Genomic DNA, 17,173 nt, shown 5'->3' with positions numbered 1-17,173 from the left:
TTTCTACCTAATTACATCACCCATCACTCTTCGACTCACCGTACAACTAATATTATGTAATTAACACGACTAAAACTTATGTTTCTGGTAAACAAACCGTTTTTAGTTTCAACACCTACCTAAGAGTCAACAAACCACAACGTTTTGTTATCATGGTAAATATTTATAGTAGGTACACGATAATACACGACTTTATTGAAAAATCATAAAATTCAGAGTGTTTTCCTCGCAGGTAACTAACTATACAGCGCCGCGCCCTCGGCATTGCGGAAAGCGGAAAACCTTGAATCCGCAGAGGTCCTTCAAAAGTCACACGTACGGGATAGGGTGTTGTGGTTACGTAAGATTGCAGCGAGCGACGTCCCCGGAACTGTCAGGGTGCTCGGCCAAGGGCGGCGGGATCGATCGGCGCTGAGCCACGCGTGCGAACAAGTCAGCGCGCTCGCGCACCAACCCCCACTCCCTCCAGCCTGTTGAATAAACACCGGCGTCCTTGTATAACTTAACGCTTACAATGATTGAGGGTTATTGTACGTCAACAGGCCTCTGGTCCTATTGATATTGAAAGCCGTAAAATAACATCCGCCATTTTCAGTTGTTTATCTTGGATGCTTCGTCCCTTTAATAATGATGACTAATTGGATTTTATAGGGCGAGAAATTAATGACTTTGAGGTTACGTAACTGTGATAATTTAAATTGAATTGGGGCTCTTTTCAAGCCAATCGTTCGTTAATTGCTGATGTTGATAATAGTTCATAAGTATTCTAATTTCTCTTTTCCTGTAAAAGCATATTGACTTGTCACTAAGAATTAATTGGCGTTCGCTTTCACTATTGATAACTTCATAATCTTTTTGGTTGAGTAAACTTATATAATTATTATTCAAACCATACGTATTGTGGATTTCATGATAATGTTGGTTCGAGCAAACCTGCAATTGATTTTTTTTTTTATTTATGTCAAATGGAATAAAAGTTTATAAGAGGAGTTAAATTTTTACAAAGTCTAATTTTAAATATTTAACATGAGATTGGTTTAATTTACAATTTGCTTAAAGTGAACTTTGTGTCAACTGTTCACGTACCTACTTGGAATTTTCCCTTTTGATAAAGGGAAAATTCCAGCACAGAGATATATCACTCACTATCAAATCTTAATAACAAAGCTGTGTTTACTAAATATTCTCACGAAGTAGGCCAAGGCAGTGAGTATGATGGATTGTGTGGGTACCAAATATAATTATTGATCAATCATAGTTTCGTTTTCGCGTAGGCGACGTCGGCGCGAAATTATTTTTTCGTCGGTTGGTTAATTTTGCGTCGCGGGATGCGTCAATTGCTTTCCGGGCAAGGACTGCAAAAATCCGGTTTTTTCCTGTGTCACAGTAGACTAAATGCCTTTGTTAAACTCATCATCTCATCATCATCATCATCTCAAAAATCATAAATAAAAAAAAAACTGAAAACAATTTAACATACTTTCGTACGACGGTTAAATGCCCCTGATGTCACGCACTAAACACGCGTGTATGTAGACTATTACTTGTCTGCTGCTTTATAATATTGTTGATTTTATACATAATACATACTAATACAAGGCATATTTGATCCTCTCTAAAATTCTGCCAACTGACTGATACTGACATTGATTGTTATTTGTTTCTCGTCAGTCGGTTAATTTTATGTCGCGGGATGCGTCAATTGCGTTCCCATAGCGCGGCCAAGGACGCGCGGTGGGCGCCGCGATGAATGGAAACGCGTGCCGCCAGCGCGCATGTCTCCTAATTTTAGCACGAGCATACCCACATTATCCACCTCCATGACATTTTTTTTATTTCGTACATTTCTGTTACTGCAGAACATGGTATAATAATATACTCCGCCTGGTACTCTCTTCCCGTCTTTTCGTGGTCACGTGACTGACACAAGCCTACGTCATCATGCGACAGCGCTATATGATAATATGCGATAGCGCTATATAAAGTGGCAATGTTATTGTGACGTAGGCTTGTGTCACTCTGGGAAGAGAAGACCATGTTTTATTAGACTATGCTGCAGAATGAGGACTGTCTTTTCAAACGACTTTTTGTCCCATGACTCTGTTGCACTTAAAGCAATAAGAGAGAATAAGCCCTTTTGAAAAACCACTCCTCAAATTACCTACAGACTACATACCTGAGTAAGATTTACCGTCTCACAAACCAAATGTTAGATGAACGTAATTCGATTCATGATTTCATATTTGTCCCATGACGCGCTTTCGATTACAATTTTAAAGTTTGTTTTAAAGTTAACGGATCTTGCCACCCTTAACCCCGGAAAGTGATTGCCTACTATATCCGCGCCGAGAACCGTAAACACAGGCTTTTAGTGAAAATCACAGCATAAACATAAAAACGTCGTAAATCGATCTTTTGTATTCTACCATTTTCTCTAGTTACGATCGTGATAGAGTATCGATACAAAATTTACGATTCGGTTCTGTAAGAAGCAATTTAGATATAAATACTGCCAGCCCTACGTTTGTTGTTCAGTATTATTCCGTGTTTACCTACTTCACTTCAAGCCAAGTGCCAAAAGCAACATGATGAAAATTGATAACAGAACTGCTTATGTTTCCTATTATACAATGTTTGTTTATTTTGTTTACAGAACCAAAGAAAGACAAATTGGAAAATGGCGGCGAGCTGATGAGGCCCGAGCGTCCGAACTCCTTGACAGCAGGCAAGCACACGCGGCGGATATGTTATCAAGGAGACGTAGGTCAGTACCTTGTCGTACCTGTAATTGAGGAATCAAACAGTTTCGTTCATTTGACTCTCATTGCGGTGATTGTTCGTAAGTTGTAGGTAGGTACTGGTAAAGGAAAATACCTTGATTTATTTTTACTTTGTAGACATAGGCTCAACGCTGTGTACCTACTTATTGAAAAAAATATTTAAGTACTTGGTATTAAAATAAAATCTACCATCTGTGTGTAAAATGCACTGTAGCTGCACTATAATTTATGTAGCGTTTTTTGTATACGTACCTGTTTGGTCTAGCTATCGAATATAATCAAACACGGGAATTTAATTTTGTTACAACCCACATACGTCTTGATCAATAGTGCTGCCTCGTAGGTCATTGAATTTGCTTGGTTCAACTTTCGTTAGCCATATATTAGGTATCATTAATCAATCGATTTGCCCTTGTCAAGTCTCAGCAAACTCTGAAGGACAAGTCTCCCACATTTTTATTCGTAAGTATATTGTTAGGTGTTTTATTCAGTATGTCGCTGTGAAAACGGCCACTCAATACGGGCCACAAAAAAGCCATTATCTAATAATTGCCAGACAATGTTTGTGTGATTCACCAATCTGGGCAGACGGATGTACCTAAAGCTGATTGTTAGCCAAAAATCGTGGCGTAACGTAACGTAGTGGGATAGTACGGTTACAATGTTCGTCACCGCGCATGAGAACAGCATATATGTACATATATTTCAAAAGTTTATTGTTTTAAACAAATAAGCGTAACAGTATTTAACGCACGTTGCCAGTTTCTCTTTGTAGGTATATATATTGTATTGTGTATTGTACCTATAGTTAGTCAGCACAAATGAAACAGCGCGGAATTTATTTTCTAGACAATTTAGATGGTGATAATTTTTTCCATTACATTCTTGACTTCTGTTACTGACTTCAACGACAAGACGTTTCATACAAACTGCTTTGCGCTGCATGGTGAGCCTACAATGAAAGTCGAGTAGTAAATCTTTAGGATATACTACGGGAGGTTATACTACGGCAGAAATATCGCTAACTGAACCAAGTATGTGCCTTATGGCATAACTGGATGATTTATACCTAACAATTCATGAACTACGTGGAATTCTGTTTTGGGTTCCGAACACCGTCACCTTTGGTCATAACTAAGAGCTGTTAATGGACCGAGGCGATAATAAACTCGGTATCTCAATAGTGCAATAAAATCATTGTTGGGATTTACCCACAAGTTAAAGTGGCAATTGAAATGTATTCATTGCCGTATTTAGGTACTCATTTGTAGTGTGTAGTGCCGTCACTAGTGGCGTTCAGGCTTTTAGGAGAAAATTACACGTAGGTAGGTATTGCAAATAAGCAAACCCCTCATTAATGAGATTTTCACACAAGCATACCTATTCGTACGGATTGTGAAAATAAATAAGCTGGCTATTGGGTGCTTAATTTCCAAAAGGTTATCTTTTTCGCTAAATTAGCGCTAGCTTATCTACGGGATCTTGACCTTCTATTTTTAAGACAACGCTACGCACGAGCTCTCGGGGTCTCGAGGCAATGGAGCGGGTGTGTTATCTATAAAAGGAGTTTAGCTTTAAATCACCTAAAAATGCATTAAGCTAATAAAGTCGAAAGCTTACTGAGTGCCCGGCTTAGCAAAACATTAAAATGCACAATACCTGCCGGAATTGAAAACGAGTGATCAATACCACTAGATTCCTAATTTATATCGCTCGTATTTCAAAAATAGCATTTCGCCGTTTTCCTCAGATTTTCGAGTGACGAAATCGAGCACTCGAAATTCAAAAATCTGCCCCCAGGTGATAGTGTGCTTCCATCTGTAGCAAGTAGTGTAAGCGCATTCAGAGCAAAACTAAAGTAGTAGTAGATTTCAATTATTAGGCGAGAGAATCTTCTGTAAGTTCTGTAGTTAATCACTATGGGTTAATGGTTACTGTTATCGTTCCAGTAGGCGGTTACGGGGAGCCCGGCGGCGACGAACAACTAGTGCTGTCCGAGCTGCCGGAGCCGCCGATCGCGCTGTCGGAGATCGGGCCCATCCCGCCGCCGCCCATGTTCAGCTCGCCCAGCCCCACACGCCACCATCACCAGCACCAGCAGCATACGCACGAGGACTGTACGTATCCATACAGTGACAATAGTACTGTCCGAGCTCCCGCTGTCGGAGATCGGGCCCAAACGCGTGAGGACTGTAAGGTTACTCTGTTTGGCATACGCGCAAAAAATGACTGATCACGACAAAACGGCGCTCGACGACGGCGAGGAGATGACAGTAAAACGGCAATCTAGTCTTAGTAGCCTGGTGTCTGTTTTTAAGCATTTTTTATCTTAATATTACTAAAAACTTGTATACCAAAGTATGTACATAGAGTTAGACCAAGAAAAGTCTGCAGAGATTTTGACAGCACACGCAGTGCCAGTGTTATTTATACGTCATCATTTCATAGAAGTTTGAGGTTTAAAATAACACAGCACTGCGTGTGCTGTCAAAATCTCTGCAGACTTTTCTTGGTTTAACTCTATTTGATTTCAAAAGAAAACCAATATTTTTCCCAATGAATATAGTTTTGGTCCTTTGACCGAGCGCGGCAATGAAATCCACATCACTGCCAGGATTACCGATTGATTGACGTGATTGAGTGACTTTATTTCTTTTGTTTCGTTTCTTAGCTTTTTACGGTCCGTAGTTGGTTTAGTTTGACTGGTGACTGGCATATATTATTCCTAACAATTAGGTGTCCTTCAAAAGCATTGGTCTAGACATCTAATGAATACGACACATAAAATTCAGACTAATTATCTACGTACAGTCGAATTATAACGCAGTCAATTGCAGTAGTACCTGTAATTTCTCTTCTCGTATTAGCTTTACAAAAAAAAGTACAAATTGTGTCACTATTTGATAAACTTAATGGTCTACCTCTACTACTCGCTTATTCCTCACAGGGAACAACCAACATCTGTGAACTAAATTGTAATCTGATAAATAGATACTTAATAAAATTATAGATATGACATATGTATATTATTTTAATAATTTAATTTGTTTGAATGTATACAAGTATATGACTTTTGTTGATTAAAGTACTTACTTAAATTATTACAATGAAGTGAAATTTATTGCACTATGTAAATACTGATGAACTGTACATCTAACTGTTGACATGTAAAATATTACTTTTTACCAATAAACGCTATCTATCTATCTATCTATCTATTCAGTCTATTCTAGGAGGGCGTATGTAGTAGTTAGTCGCCACACGACTGTAGATGATCTGATGAAACAAATTGTATAGTTTGGCAAGAGTAAATTATCAGTGGAGCATAGGCTGAGAAAATTGTACTGCATTTTTTAAATGTTATATGCGTTATAACCCCGAAAAGAGGGATGAGTATAGTTTTTATTCTACTGCTATTTAGTGACAAAACTAGTTTGTCTGAATGTGTTATTATTTATGTTAGCCGAGGACGAGGACGACGCGGACTCGGAAGAGGAGCTCCCAGTAACGGACACGTCTCGCGTGGAGGAGATCCCGCCGAAGGAGCCTAGCTTCAACGCCGTGCCTCTCAAGTCGGCGCTCAAGAAGCGGACCGGCGACGCCGGCACGCCGCTCGCCACGCCGCTAGCGCCCCGCCAAGATCACCACCATGCTAGCTTCAAGTCAGTATACTTTACGTTTACTTTATTGTAATATCATAAATTTAGCAAGGAAATGAAATAGTTGTAACTATAACTTGAAATCTTTTTTTAACTTATTTAGGATTGTGTTTCACTTCGGTCGATGTACCTTCAGTTGAACTATTTAACATGCTTGATGACTGTTTGCTTTGACTATTATCAATTTACAATAGTCGAAACAGCGGTTGAACGCCAGCGCGGATAAGAATAAAAATATGCATTGACCGTTTGCATTTAACTATATACAATCCCAGCGCGGTTTTCAAAACGTGCTTACGGTAGCGTCTTGTAATCGGAGCAAGCCTTTTTGTAAAAAGCAAAATAATAAATTAGCTACCGATATGTAAATATTTTATTTCAGAGATAATGAAAAGTGTCTTTTTCCCTCTATCAGAAAAAAAGATGTAAGTGTCGATGTGAGAAGTTTTTTGATGAAGTCGAAGTGAAATACAATTTTAGTTTTAACAATCAGCTAAAGTAATATACCTAAAGTGAAATTCACATATTACACTCTGTTCATATGTAAATTTCTACACACAACTCAAACAGACCAAGGTTCTAAATTCAAATGTGATAACCATGTGATACCTACTAAAAGTGTAAATAAAATTGGGCGTGATTGTGAACTTGTTTGTTTCCACCATGCTCCGGCACAGACGGCCGCCGCCGAAGCCGAGGGCCAGATTCTGGTAATTGTCCACTCTATGTCAATGTTGTCGGCACCGCCCACAAGCCCGAGGACGGCCGCTTCGCTCTACCACAGGACGGATTTACAAAACAGTTTCATACTAACAGCAACAGACGACTGACCGTTGGTAGACCTTATCCCGTTGCAATAAGGGCCACCATATAGCATCTTTTGAGCGTCGGCGTCTAGTCAGCGCTATGTAAATTGGCGTCGCTGCGCAGTTGTGTCAACGTTGCGTCGAGCAGCAGCCATAGAGTTGACCAGACGCTGACACTCGGGAGACGCTAGTGTGGGGTGGCTCTAAGGCTTACATAATACATATGGTCAGTTAACTGTGTCAATGTTGTTACAACTGTGCTGAGAAGTTACACTATTATAATTATGCGCGTTACTCACCAACTAACACACGTGATAAGTTGCAGGTGGGCCGTTCAAACGCCGCGCTTATAGTAGTGGAATCTATCAGCGGTTGTATAATATATGAAACTGTTACTTTGTCAGTCCTCTGTTTGATGCATCGTGCATTGCACGCTCTTCACGGACTAATTCAACATTAACAACTTGTGATATTGCGACCATAGGCCTATTGTCTAGTTTTGTATTTTTTTTGTTATTTTGAATGCAATCACTGTTAAATAAACTAAAATAGAATAGAGTTTATTAACATCTATGAAGTCATCATACAATTTTGATAAAGGGCTTGGGTTATTCGGTTAGTTGGAAGTTATAATATTTCCATTTCTACCATTCGATACATAAGCTGAGATAAGATATAGAAGATAAAATGGATCTGCGACTTCCGTGGTTTTATCCCTTTATCAGTTTGGTCAAATCGAGATAAAGTCCTCGTAGTAGGCGTATTTCTTGATATTACCAGCTATACTATTAGGATGCAATCTCACAAGCTGTCTAAAAATGTTGAATTGTGCCCAGTTCACTGTCATCTTCCACATACTCTGTCGTGACGAATGCTGACTCCGCACGACCCCACACTAGACCTCCTTTAACAATACACGTGCAAGTGTTGTGCACTATCTACTAATTACAATAATCACCACTCGGATGTTATCATATCAACTCACTGATACGAAACAATAACGATTCAATATCGTTATCGTAAACCATGGCGTAAGCGGTGTTAGTGTATATTTAATGGATGGTATCAATGCCCTGCATTTATATGTTATGGTCATATTACGTGTTGCATGTCTATGTTTCCTTCATACATTTAGCCGTTAGTACTAAGATGGGCTTGACCAATTTTTTACCTTATCATGATGCAATAAAGTGAAAAATTGGATACATCTCTTTGTAGTCGACCATATAATAATGTCGTTAAATATCGTTAGGCCGGAATTACAGATGTACCTAAGTTTTACTGACTTATAGTCTGTATCTTTAGGTATTTAAATAAAAGTAAATAAAATCTACCTTGAAATGGCTCCTTAAGCCAGTTGAGGGTAGATGAAAACATTACATGATCAAATAATGTAGGTTAAAGTCAGGCGGTTCAGTGACAGATCCAGGCGCTTTTGTATTTGGTTGGTTAATCAATAAATGTTATAACTACCCTAAAATGTACAAATTGTTTACTTTTATTTAAATACCTAAAGATACAGAGTATAGTAAGAACCAGTGGCGTAGCTAGGGGGGGGCGGCGGGGGCGGCCCGCCCCGGGTGTCACTCATTTGGGGGGTGACACCCGACCGTGAACATCAGTAGTGCCATCTATAAAAAATCGTAAAACTGTGGCAGATTGCACAACCGCCATTAAGGAAATAATATACAACATGCCCACGAGGAACCCGAGAGATTTTGACAGAATATTCCTGATCATATTTAAAGACTAAAATGTCCTATAAACTGTTTTGGAATTCGCCTAGTTTCATAGTCCAGTAGCACTAGCATAGCAATGTACAAATTGCAGAACATTCCCAAAAAGCGGAAACGTTCTCGAGAATGTTCTCAGAACATGGAAATTATTGTTCCGCCATCTTGGATTTTTTCCAAAAAAATTTTTTTTTGACATAGGAATCTAGAGGCCTCTATCTCCCGCCATGCCAAATCTAAGCGCGCTCGCACCAACTTGAAAAAAATTTAAAAAATGGTCGGCCATTTTTTTTTTAATGCAGTTTGTTTGGTCTCGGGGCCCTCTATGACATTTGGTCGAGCACCCCCCACCTATCACGCACCGTTTAAAAGTTGCCATACAAAATAAAAGTGGCCAGTTTTCCCGCAATTGTAGCATTTTTCCAAAAAAACAATTTTTGATAAGTATTTAGGGGATCCCGAGATTCCGTGGCCAAAATTTCAGCGCGCTAGTGCAAACTTGAAAAAATTAAAAAAAAAGTCGGCCATATTGAAAAAAAACATGGCGGCGTCAATATGACATTTGGTCGAGCACCCCCCACCTAGGTCTGACCGTTTGGCCGGGCCGTCATACATTTTTCTGACCGGAAGCGGTAGACCAAAAGTCGGAATTTTCTGGGGGTAAGGATACTACACCTAAACTATCGTGAATATTCATGGTATAAACTACGATAAATAAATAAATTCTCGTTCTCGAGAACATTCTCAGAAGTTACCGAGAAATTCTCATGTGGAAAGTTTCGCAACTTTGGAAAGTTTTTTTTAATTATGTGATTATTTCTGTAATTGACAAAAAAAAGTTAAAATTATTTTTGGGTGACAGTTTTACAAATTATAGCATTTACATTTTATGTACAAAAAATCGAAAAACGAGAAATTCTCATGTGGAAAGTCTCGTAAATTTGGAAAGTTTTTTTTTTAATTGTGATTATTTCTGTAATTGACAAAAAAAAGAAAAAATATTTTTGGGTGTCAGTTTTACAAATTATAGCATTTACATTTTATGTACAAAAAATCAAAAAACAATTTTATTCTGGCGAAATTGACGTAAACTCTTTTAGTATTTTTTCCTTATTTTGGCCTCAGAAATGCATGGTTAAAATCTCTTGGGGTTCCTGGTATGTAACAATAATATGTTGGTGCCTCGTAGGTTTTTTTATTCAGAAAGTTTTTTTTAATTATGTGATTATTTCTGTAATTGAGAAGCTATGTCACTATTTCTAATTGGGTGACTCTGGACTATTTGAAATTCATTGTGAAATCGGATTTTACAGAATCTCTTTGAAATCGCGCACTTGGCAATTTTTTTTTAACGTATATATTTGTATATCTTTCACGGGACAATGATGACTCGGACCTTTGGGAGGCGTGCGCGGAGCCCAGGCCAACATGTAGACCCTTATGACACTTATGAAATGTGGGTTACACCGAGCGGATGCTGTCCTTGCCCGTGTCATAGAACGCGCGCAGAGGCAACACCCGCCAGGGTGTGGACTATTGAGAGTTCATGGAATCTAAAATGAAAGCGATGGAGTAAATTGTGAGCTATGGAATATTAAACGTAATTTTATAATTGTAAAATATTAAACATATTTTACAATTTTGATTGAATTTTGGGGTGACACCCACAATTTCCGCCCCGGGTGCCACCCATGCTAGCTACGCCACTGGTAAGAACACAAACATATTCTATTGTTTTCTTATTCTAACATACCTATAGCTGATCTCTGCTAAAAGTGTAAATCTGGCCGTATGATGCGATTATATTGTATTGTAATTATTCATTAGTTTGATTGCTTAAGACATAAATACGTGCTTTTTACATTATAAATTGTTTTGTTGTTGTAGTTAACAATAAAAACAATTAAATTATTGCATTCAATTTAGATCATTTGTAATTTACGAGGTACGGGTGCTATTTAAACCCGTCCTGTTATCCGTGTGTAAAATGCCACCGGCGCATCCAAAAACACAAGCATCATGTCAACTCAAACGGGTCACTTGGCTTGGATATTTCCATAATAAGTGACCCTTATTATTTCGCGCGCGTGTAGAACTTGAATGCCGTCATAAACATAAATCCCGAGAGTGAAACGCGTCATCCATTAAATTATCGCATTAACGTAGAGCCGGGAAACTTTATTGTTATGGCGTCACGGGCCTCCGCGACTTCCGACCACTCGTTCCTGTTTATTCAAAACACTGCGCATTCGAAATGTTCAAATGTAGCTCTAGATTTAGGTCATTATTTACTAAATATAAAAGGGGTAACTTGAAACATTTGATTGGTCAGATTCTTGGACCTTATACAAAACAGCTATTTGCTATCAAGCTTAGTACAGGCAGGAGTAATTTAGTGGTGCTTATTTAAGGAAAATACCCTTATCATTTGTCACTGTTTAGGTATTTAGTGTAAAGGTTAAAAAGGAGGCTAATTATAATTCAAAGAGGTACCATTAATTAATGTGAAGACGATCTTAATAAGGGACAGACAATTACTTGCTCGATATACAATTATTTTAACGGCCTCCTTGCCTAGTCGGTAGTGACCCTGCCTACGAAGCAGGAGGTCCCGGGTTCGAATTCTGGTAAGGGCATTTATTTGTGTGTTCATCACAAATACATTGTTCCTGAGTTATGGATGTTTTCTATGTATTTATATATATATGTGTATTTATATTTATATATATCGTCGTCTAGTACCCACAACACAAGCCTTATTGAGCTTACTGTGGGACTAGGTCGATCTGTGTAAAATTGTCCTATAATATTTATTTTTATTATATTTTACTTTTCATTTTAGCTGATAGAGAGAGTAAGTGTTCCAAAGACAACCTATACACAATACTAAGGATATTTCTGATTGTTTCGGCAGCAGTCGGCCGGTGCGGGTGGGCAACGCCATGGAAAACAAGGAGAACGCTCGGCCGTGGGAGGGCGCGGGCGAGTACCGAGAGGAACACGCCACTGAATCTGACCGCGTCGCCGCCAAGCTCGCGCGCAAGGAGAGCCTCAACATCAAGCTCGCGCTGCGGCCCGACCGGCAGGAGCTCATTAACAGGTAAACAGGATTGTGACTAAGGGCTTATTGAGACGATGCGAGAACTCGAATGCGAGTTTCATTACATTGCGGGCTTTGATCGGTCGGTTGAATTGGACGTAACCAACAGTCCGCAATGTAGCTAAAATCGCATGCGAGTTCGCGCGCCTTCTAAATCAGCCTTAAGGCCCACTTGCACCATCCCAGTAACGCAGTTAAACCGTAAACCCAGTGTAAAATTGTACTGGTAACCATGGTAACACCAATTTTAACTGGTTAACCCCGGATTAATGGAATGGTGCAAGTGGGCCTAAGTTTTACATTTCATCTTACCCAGGTTCACAGTAGCAAGTAATAAAATCTACGATTCAATATTTGTAATTGAAATTAGACGAATCCAATCAAACAATGCAAAAAACTTATGAATAGTGCAATCGCGTATTACTACAATGAATTGAGGAGATAACCGCGACGAATCAGTGATTCATGCCGAGGTGTGTTTATTTTCGTATGCATCGCCAGGCCAACTCATTGTTATCAATCTTTTATTTCTTCCTGTTTCTTTAATGACGCGCTCTTGGCACTGGCATTGATTTGATAGACCAAAGCTATATACCCTCTATAGCTATTATACGAAGTTAAATCTAGGACAGTTATGACCAGACAGAAGTTATTGTGGCAAAATAAAGTGATTGACAAAATGAAATATCGACATGTCTGTTATCGATGTTACCTTAAAGTACATAACTAGTTCGATATCTTATTTCATATTTTGTTAGTCTTCTATTCTTTTGGCACTGTATACTACAGTTTACGTTTTTATTTTAAGTACACTAAATATAGTAATAAAGAAATAATTTACCAGTTTGTAATTGATGTACGATTTAAATTTTGTCGGTAATTTACAGCAAGTAGAATTTACATCTTTTAATTATTAGTCTGTTACAGACTTATCGATAATAGATTTATCGATGTTTCATTTCCTCAAACACTCGTTTATGCCACAAAAATTTCTATGTTTGGTTGTGACAAAATTAAGAACCGTATTTCACTTAAATAGATATTATGAAGTGTGATAGAGGCGAATATAACAGTTTATTAATTAAGGTTACCCTGAACTACGATATTTGGGTCGCAGCCAAGATTTTGCGTTAATCGGACGTTATGAAAACATTCCCGGCGTGGAGCTTCGCAAATATTATTTCGCTCGCCAGTGCGCGAACACAATCCAAGCGGATACATCTTATTGTTCGGCCTGGTTACGTCACTTATTAAGCTTAATTAATGTTATCCGCAGAATATCATTAATTTGCGAATATTTGGCTCTCGTGCTGAAGGGCTGCTAACTAATAGTGCCAAGCGCGACTATCTCATACTACTCTCCAAGCGCTCGAAAACTTGCCAATAAAGAGCTGAAACACGTCCTATGCGTCAAGAACGTAACATTATGACTAGCGACCTTAGCTGCCGCACTTGTATGTCGTTAGAACCGCGTGCGAATAGCTTTAACAGTGACGTGCTGGATGAAGTGTCTGTCTGGTCTCAGGAACATCCTGGTGGTGCAGAGCGAGTGCGAGCGGCAGGAGTCGTGGGAGGCGATCGGCGCGCGCCTCATCCGCCGCCTGTCCATGCGCCCCACCGCCGAGGAGCTCGTCGAGAGGAATATACTCAAAAGTAAGACACCGAACACTTACATCTTCTTTTATAGCCAAAAGTAACTTATCCGTACCTTGTACAGTCGACGTTAAAGATATGTTTACAGTTTTTGCCTTATTACAAGGGTGTAAGCTTCGAGCAACACGGAAGGGAGGCGGCATTCGCACTATTTCCCCTCTGCCGAGGTACAAGATTAGCGCGTCAATCTAATCTAGCGCGGGTAATAAAACTAGTTACACTTGGATTTTTCACTAGACCGAGTTCAGACGCGCGCGTGAACACTGCTGCACAAAAATGCCTGTTTGCTCGGTTTTTTGTTATAAGAAGAGGTCGGGGACATCAAATTTACAAAAAGAAAGTGTTACATTTCACATGTAATATTTTTTTTTACATATCATACGTTTAATTACATTCAAACACAATTATTATATTTTAGTCTCATGTAATTGTTGGATTTATCGATTTTGCTCGCTCAGTACAAATTGCGGATCGGTCGAGCGACAAATCCGACTTCTCATCTCTCAGAATACAATAACATACTTCAACGAAAATGTGTTAGTGTGCGTGTTGTGACACTTGTCACTCGTCCGTACACAAAAAGAGATCGAGGTTGCAAGATTTGTCTTTGACGTGTGTCATTTTCTATGTATTTGTGTCGTCATTACAGATTGGATTTTGTATGTAAGTGTGTGAGAAGTGCGACTGTGTGCACCTTTCCCCCCGCGAAAAATGGCAGAAAGATTTGTACGGTGAGATATCGCTTGGGCCCCTCCCTTCCGATGTGTCGGAAGCCGGTGTTGCTCGAAGGGTGTAAGATGCAAAAGTGCAAACATATCTTTGACGTCGACTGTAAAATCAAGTAGTGTAATAAGTTTTTGGCAAAATTTTCATGTTTGGTCACAAGCTTTTATCGCTGCCTGTACTTTTCTTTCCACAGACAACTAATACTCATCGAGACCATTCTATGAACAGTAATATTTTTGTTTGACATCTCATTTCCTATGTTCAGCCTCCAGAGTTTCCCGATCATATAAACGTTGCATACTCCATCAAAACACATGTGTCATTCGCATTTGTTTTGCAGGAATACATGGACTGAGATATGTTATTTGCCACAGGAATACATGGATTGAGATATGTTATTTGCCGACCGAAACTGTTACATTTGACTTTGATGACTGGCATAAAATTTAACACACATTTTACTTATGTTGATTGTTATTAAAAAAAAACAAGAATAAACGAAGAAATTACCTAATATTCCATCCAAGAAGTGTCTAATATGTATAGTCAGGAACAAAAGAGGCTAAACGGACGAGATTTTCAAGATGATCTGAACACAACTGTACTGTTTACAAAATTTCCAGTTGCATAAGCCAACACTTGAGTGCTAAATAATTAGAACAGTGGCATCATATCTTACCGTTGGCGCATTTCCCAATACAACAATATGTCCCGATACGCTCTACTAACTCGGTCATCTCAATCAAGTGTAACCGTCTATGATTAAAAACCATTTCAGGTGTATAGTTTTTTGTTCATTTAAAAGCGGTAGTTCTCAAACATTTTTTTGCAGACGAACCTTAACATAATAATATACGAAGCCTTGGATTAGTCTATTTTTCTGTAAATAAAGAAATACTTTTCGACAAAGAAAGAATTATACTAACTCTTAGAAAGGCATGTTTATTTTATAGCTTTGAGGGATTTTTAAATGACCAAAAACTTGAATGATGAACCAACTTGAATGCAGCAAACCATGAAGTCAAAGTAAGGCATTTCCTTACCTACAAACTCCATAGTGCTTGACAGAATGAAATATTGATAAACCCGTTATCAATGAGCATCTTAAAGCCAAAGATTAATAAATAAAAGAAAATCATAGTGTCCTGAAACCTCACCGAGAAGTTATGAACAGAAATCAAACGCAAATAGAAGACAAGCAGTACCAAAACACTTATGTCGACCTCTTATTTCGTCAATGCCTCGATTTGGGGGACTTGCTAGAAAAATACAGTTGGTGTATTGTGTATTTGGATTAACAGTAAATATTTTTTGCAGGTCAATCACCTGCTGAGGAAAAGAAACAGAAAGAAGAAAAGAAACGGTATCTTCTTCGTAAGCTTAGCTTTCGACCGACCGTCGACGAGCTCAAGGAGAAGAAGATTATACGTTTCAGTGACTACATTGAGGTTACACAGGTAAGATTAGTTTCTAGTAAAAACGAAAACAATAGTTTCAAAAATCGTCTATATACTCTAAAACATTGTACAATACAAATCTATATATCTATCTATCTAATACCTTTAAACGAGCAATTCTTGTTTATTTATTTATAAGGGGGAGGCCTCTGTTCAGCAGTGGACGTCTTATGGCTGAGATGATGATGATATATATTTCGGGGATCTCAGAAACGGCTCTAACGATTTCGATGAAATTTGCTATATGGGAGCTTTAGAGGGCGATAAATCGATCTAGGTCTTATCTCTGGGAAAACGCGCATTTTTGAGCAAAGCTCGGTCTCCCAGATATTACTCTTTATTGAACACCTCAATAAAAGAACACAGAAACACATTGTATGTATTTATATTTCTGTAGTATTTTATAAAGAACTATATAAAGCCTTCCTTGAACTTCATTCAGAAGGCAGTTGCTATTGCAAACATGCACTAGCGTCGCTCTACGCTTTTTCCATTTCCTTTTATTTATTGAAAAGTGTAGCAGCGGTTGTCTAACTTATGTATTATTACCGAAATCTTTCGGGAAATAAGCTTCCCTTCGCTTTAGAAATGTATGTACGTACCGAAGACTTATTTGTCCTACTGTATGTTTCATTAATGCTACGATATTGTATTGTAGGTATAGTATTGTCACAAAGTCTATTGAGAATGAGGGCGGAATTTTAGTAAAACTGGTATAATTATAGTGTTCAGTGTTTTTCTCATAATATATCCATTTGACTAAAATAAGACAAAGTTCACCAAAGATAATATAAATAAGGAATTTTAAATATATCAAGGTTTTTCTGTAAATTCACCACATTTTACGGTGTTTAACTCGTTAAAAGCTTGTGCTAGGTTTTGAATACTCTAGTGCACACTTTGAATTTACACTGATGTCCCTGTAAGGTAAGTATTAACATGATAGTTTTGTTTATGGTTTAGGCCCACGACTACGACCGGCGCGCGGACAAGCCGTGGACGCGGCTGACGCCGCGCGACAAGGCCGCCATCCGCCGCGAGCTCAACGAGTTCAAGAGCTCCGAGATGGCCGTGCACGAGGATAGCAAACACCTCACGAGGTACTATCGCTAACCGATCATAAACCCCAGTGTGTCATACTGTGTTAAAACCCTTAATTACATTATTTTCTAGTAAGTTAATTAATTTCGTTTCTCTGTCGTCTTTGTCGTATTCTCGTGGCTGGGGGATGTGACGACTATGGGCACTGTTCACCGACG

The 17,173-nt window shown here is 38.7% G+C and overlaps 1 protein-coding gene across 8 annotated transcripts in view; it reads left to right on the top strand.

The window, feature by feature from the left end:
• LOC134792827 (phosphatase and actin regulator 4) overlaps window positions 1-17,173 on the top strand; it is a 91,805-nt gene that overhangs the window by 70,779 nt on the left and 3,853 nt on the right. For 5 of the 8 annotated variants that reach the window (XM_063764218.1, XM_063764225.1, XM_063764226.1 and 2 more), the window contains 8 exons: window positions 2,654-2,764; window positions 4,730-4,897; window positions 6,244-6,442; window positions 7,117-7,149; window positions 11,893-12,078; window positions 13,604-13,731; window positions 15,775-15,914; window positions 16,878-17,014. In XM_063764218.1, the coding sequence (XP_063620288.1) occupies window positions 2,654-2,764; window positions 4,730-4,897; window positions 6,244-6,442; window positions 7,117-7,149; window positions 11,893-12,078; window positions 13,604-13,731; window positions 15,775-15,914; window positions 16,878-17,014 (1,102 nt within the window). The remainder of the gene's footprint in view (window positions 1-2,653; window positions 2,765-4,729; window positions 4,898-6,243; window positions 6,443-7,116; window positions 7,150-11,892; window positions 12,079-13,603; window positions 13,732-15,774; window positions 15,915-16,877; window positions 17,015-17,173) is intronic. The other 3 variants (XM_063764219.1, XM_063764221.1, XM_063764220.1) reach the window with 3 other exon arrangements.

This window comes from Cydia splendana, chromosome 8 (assembly GCF_910591565.1).
Source record: "Cydia splendana chromosome 8, ilCydSple1.2, whole genome shotgun sequence".
Taxonomy (NCBI): Eukaryota; Metazoa; Arthropoda; class Insecta; order Lepidoptera; family Tortricidae; genus Cydia; species Cydia splendana.
This window is presented reverse-complemented; position numbering and strand designations above follow the sequence as displayed.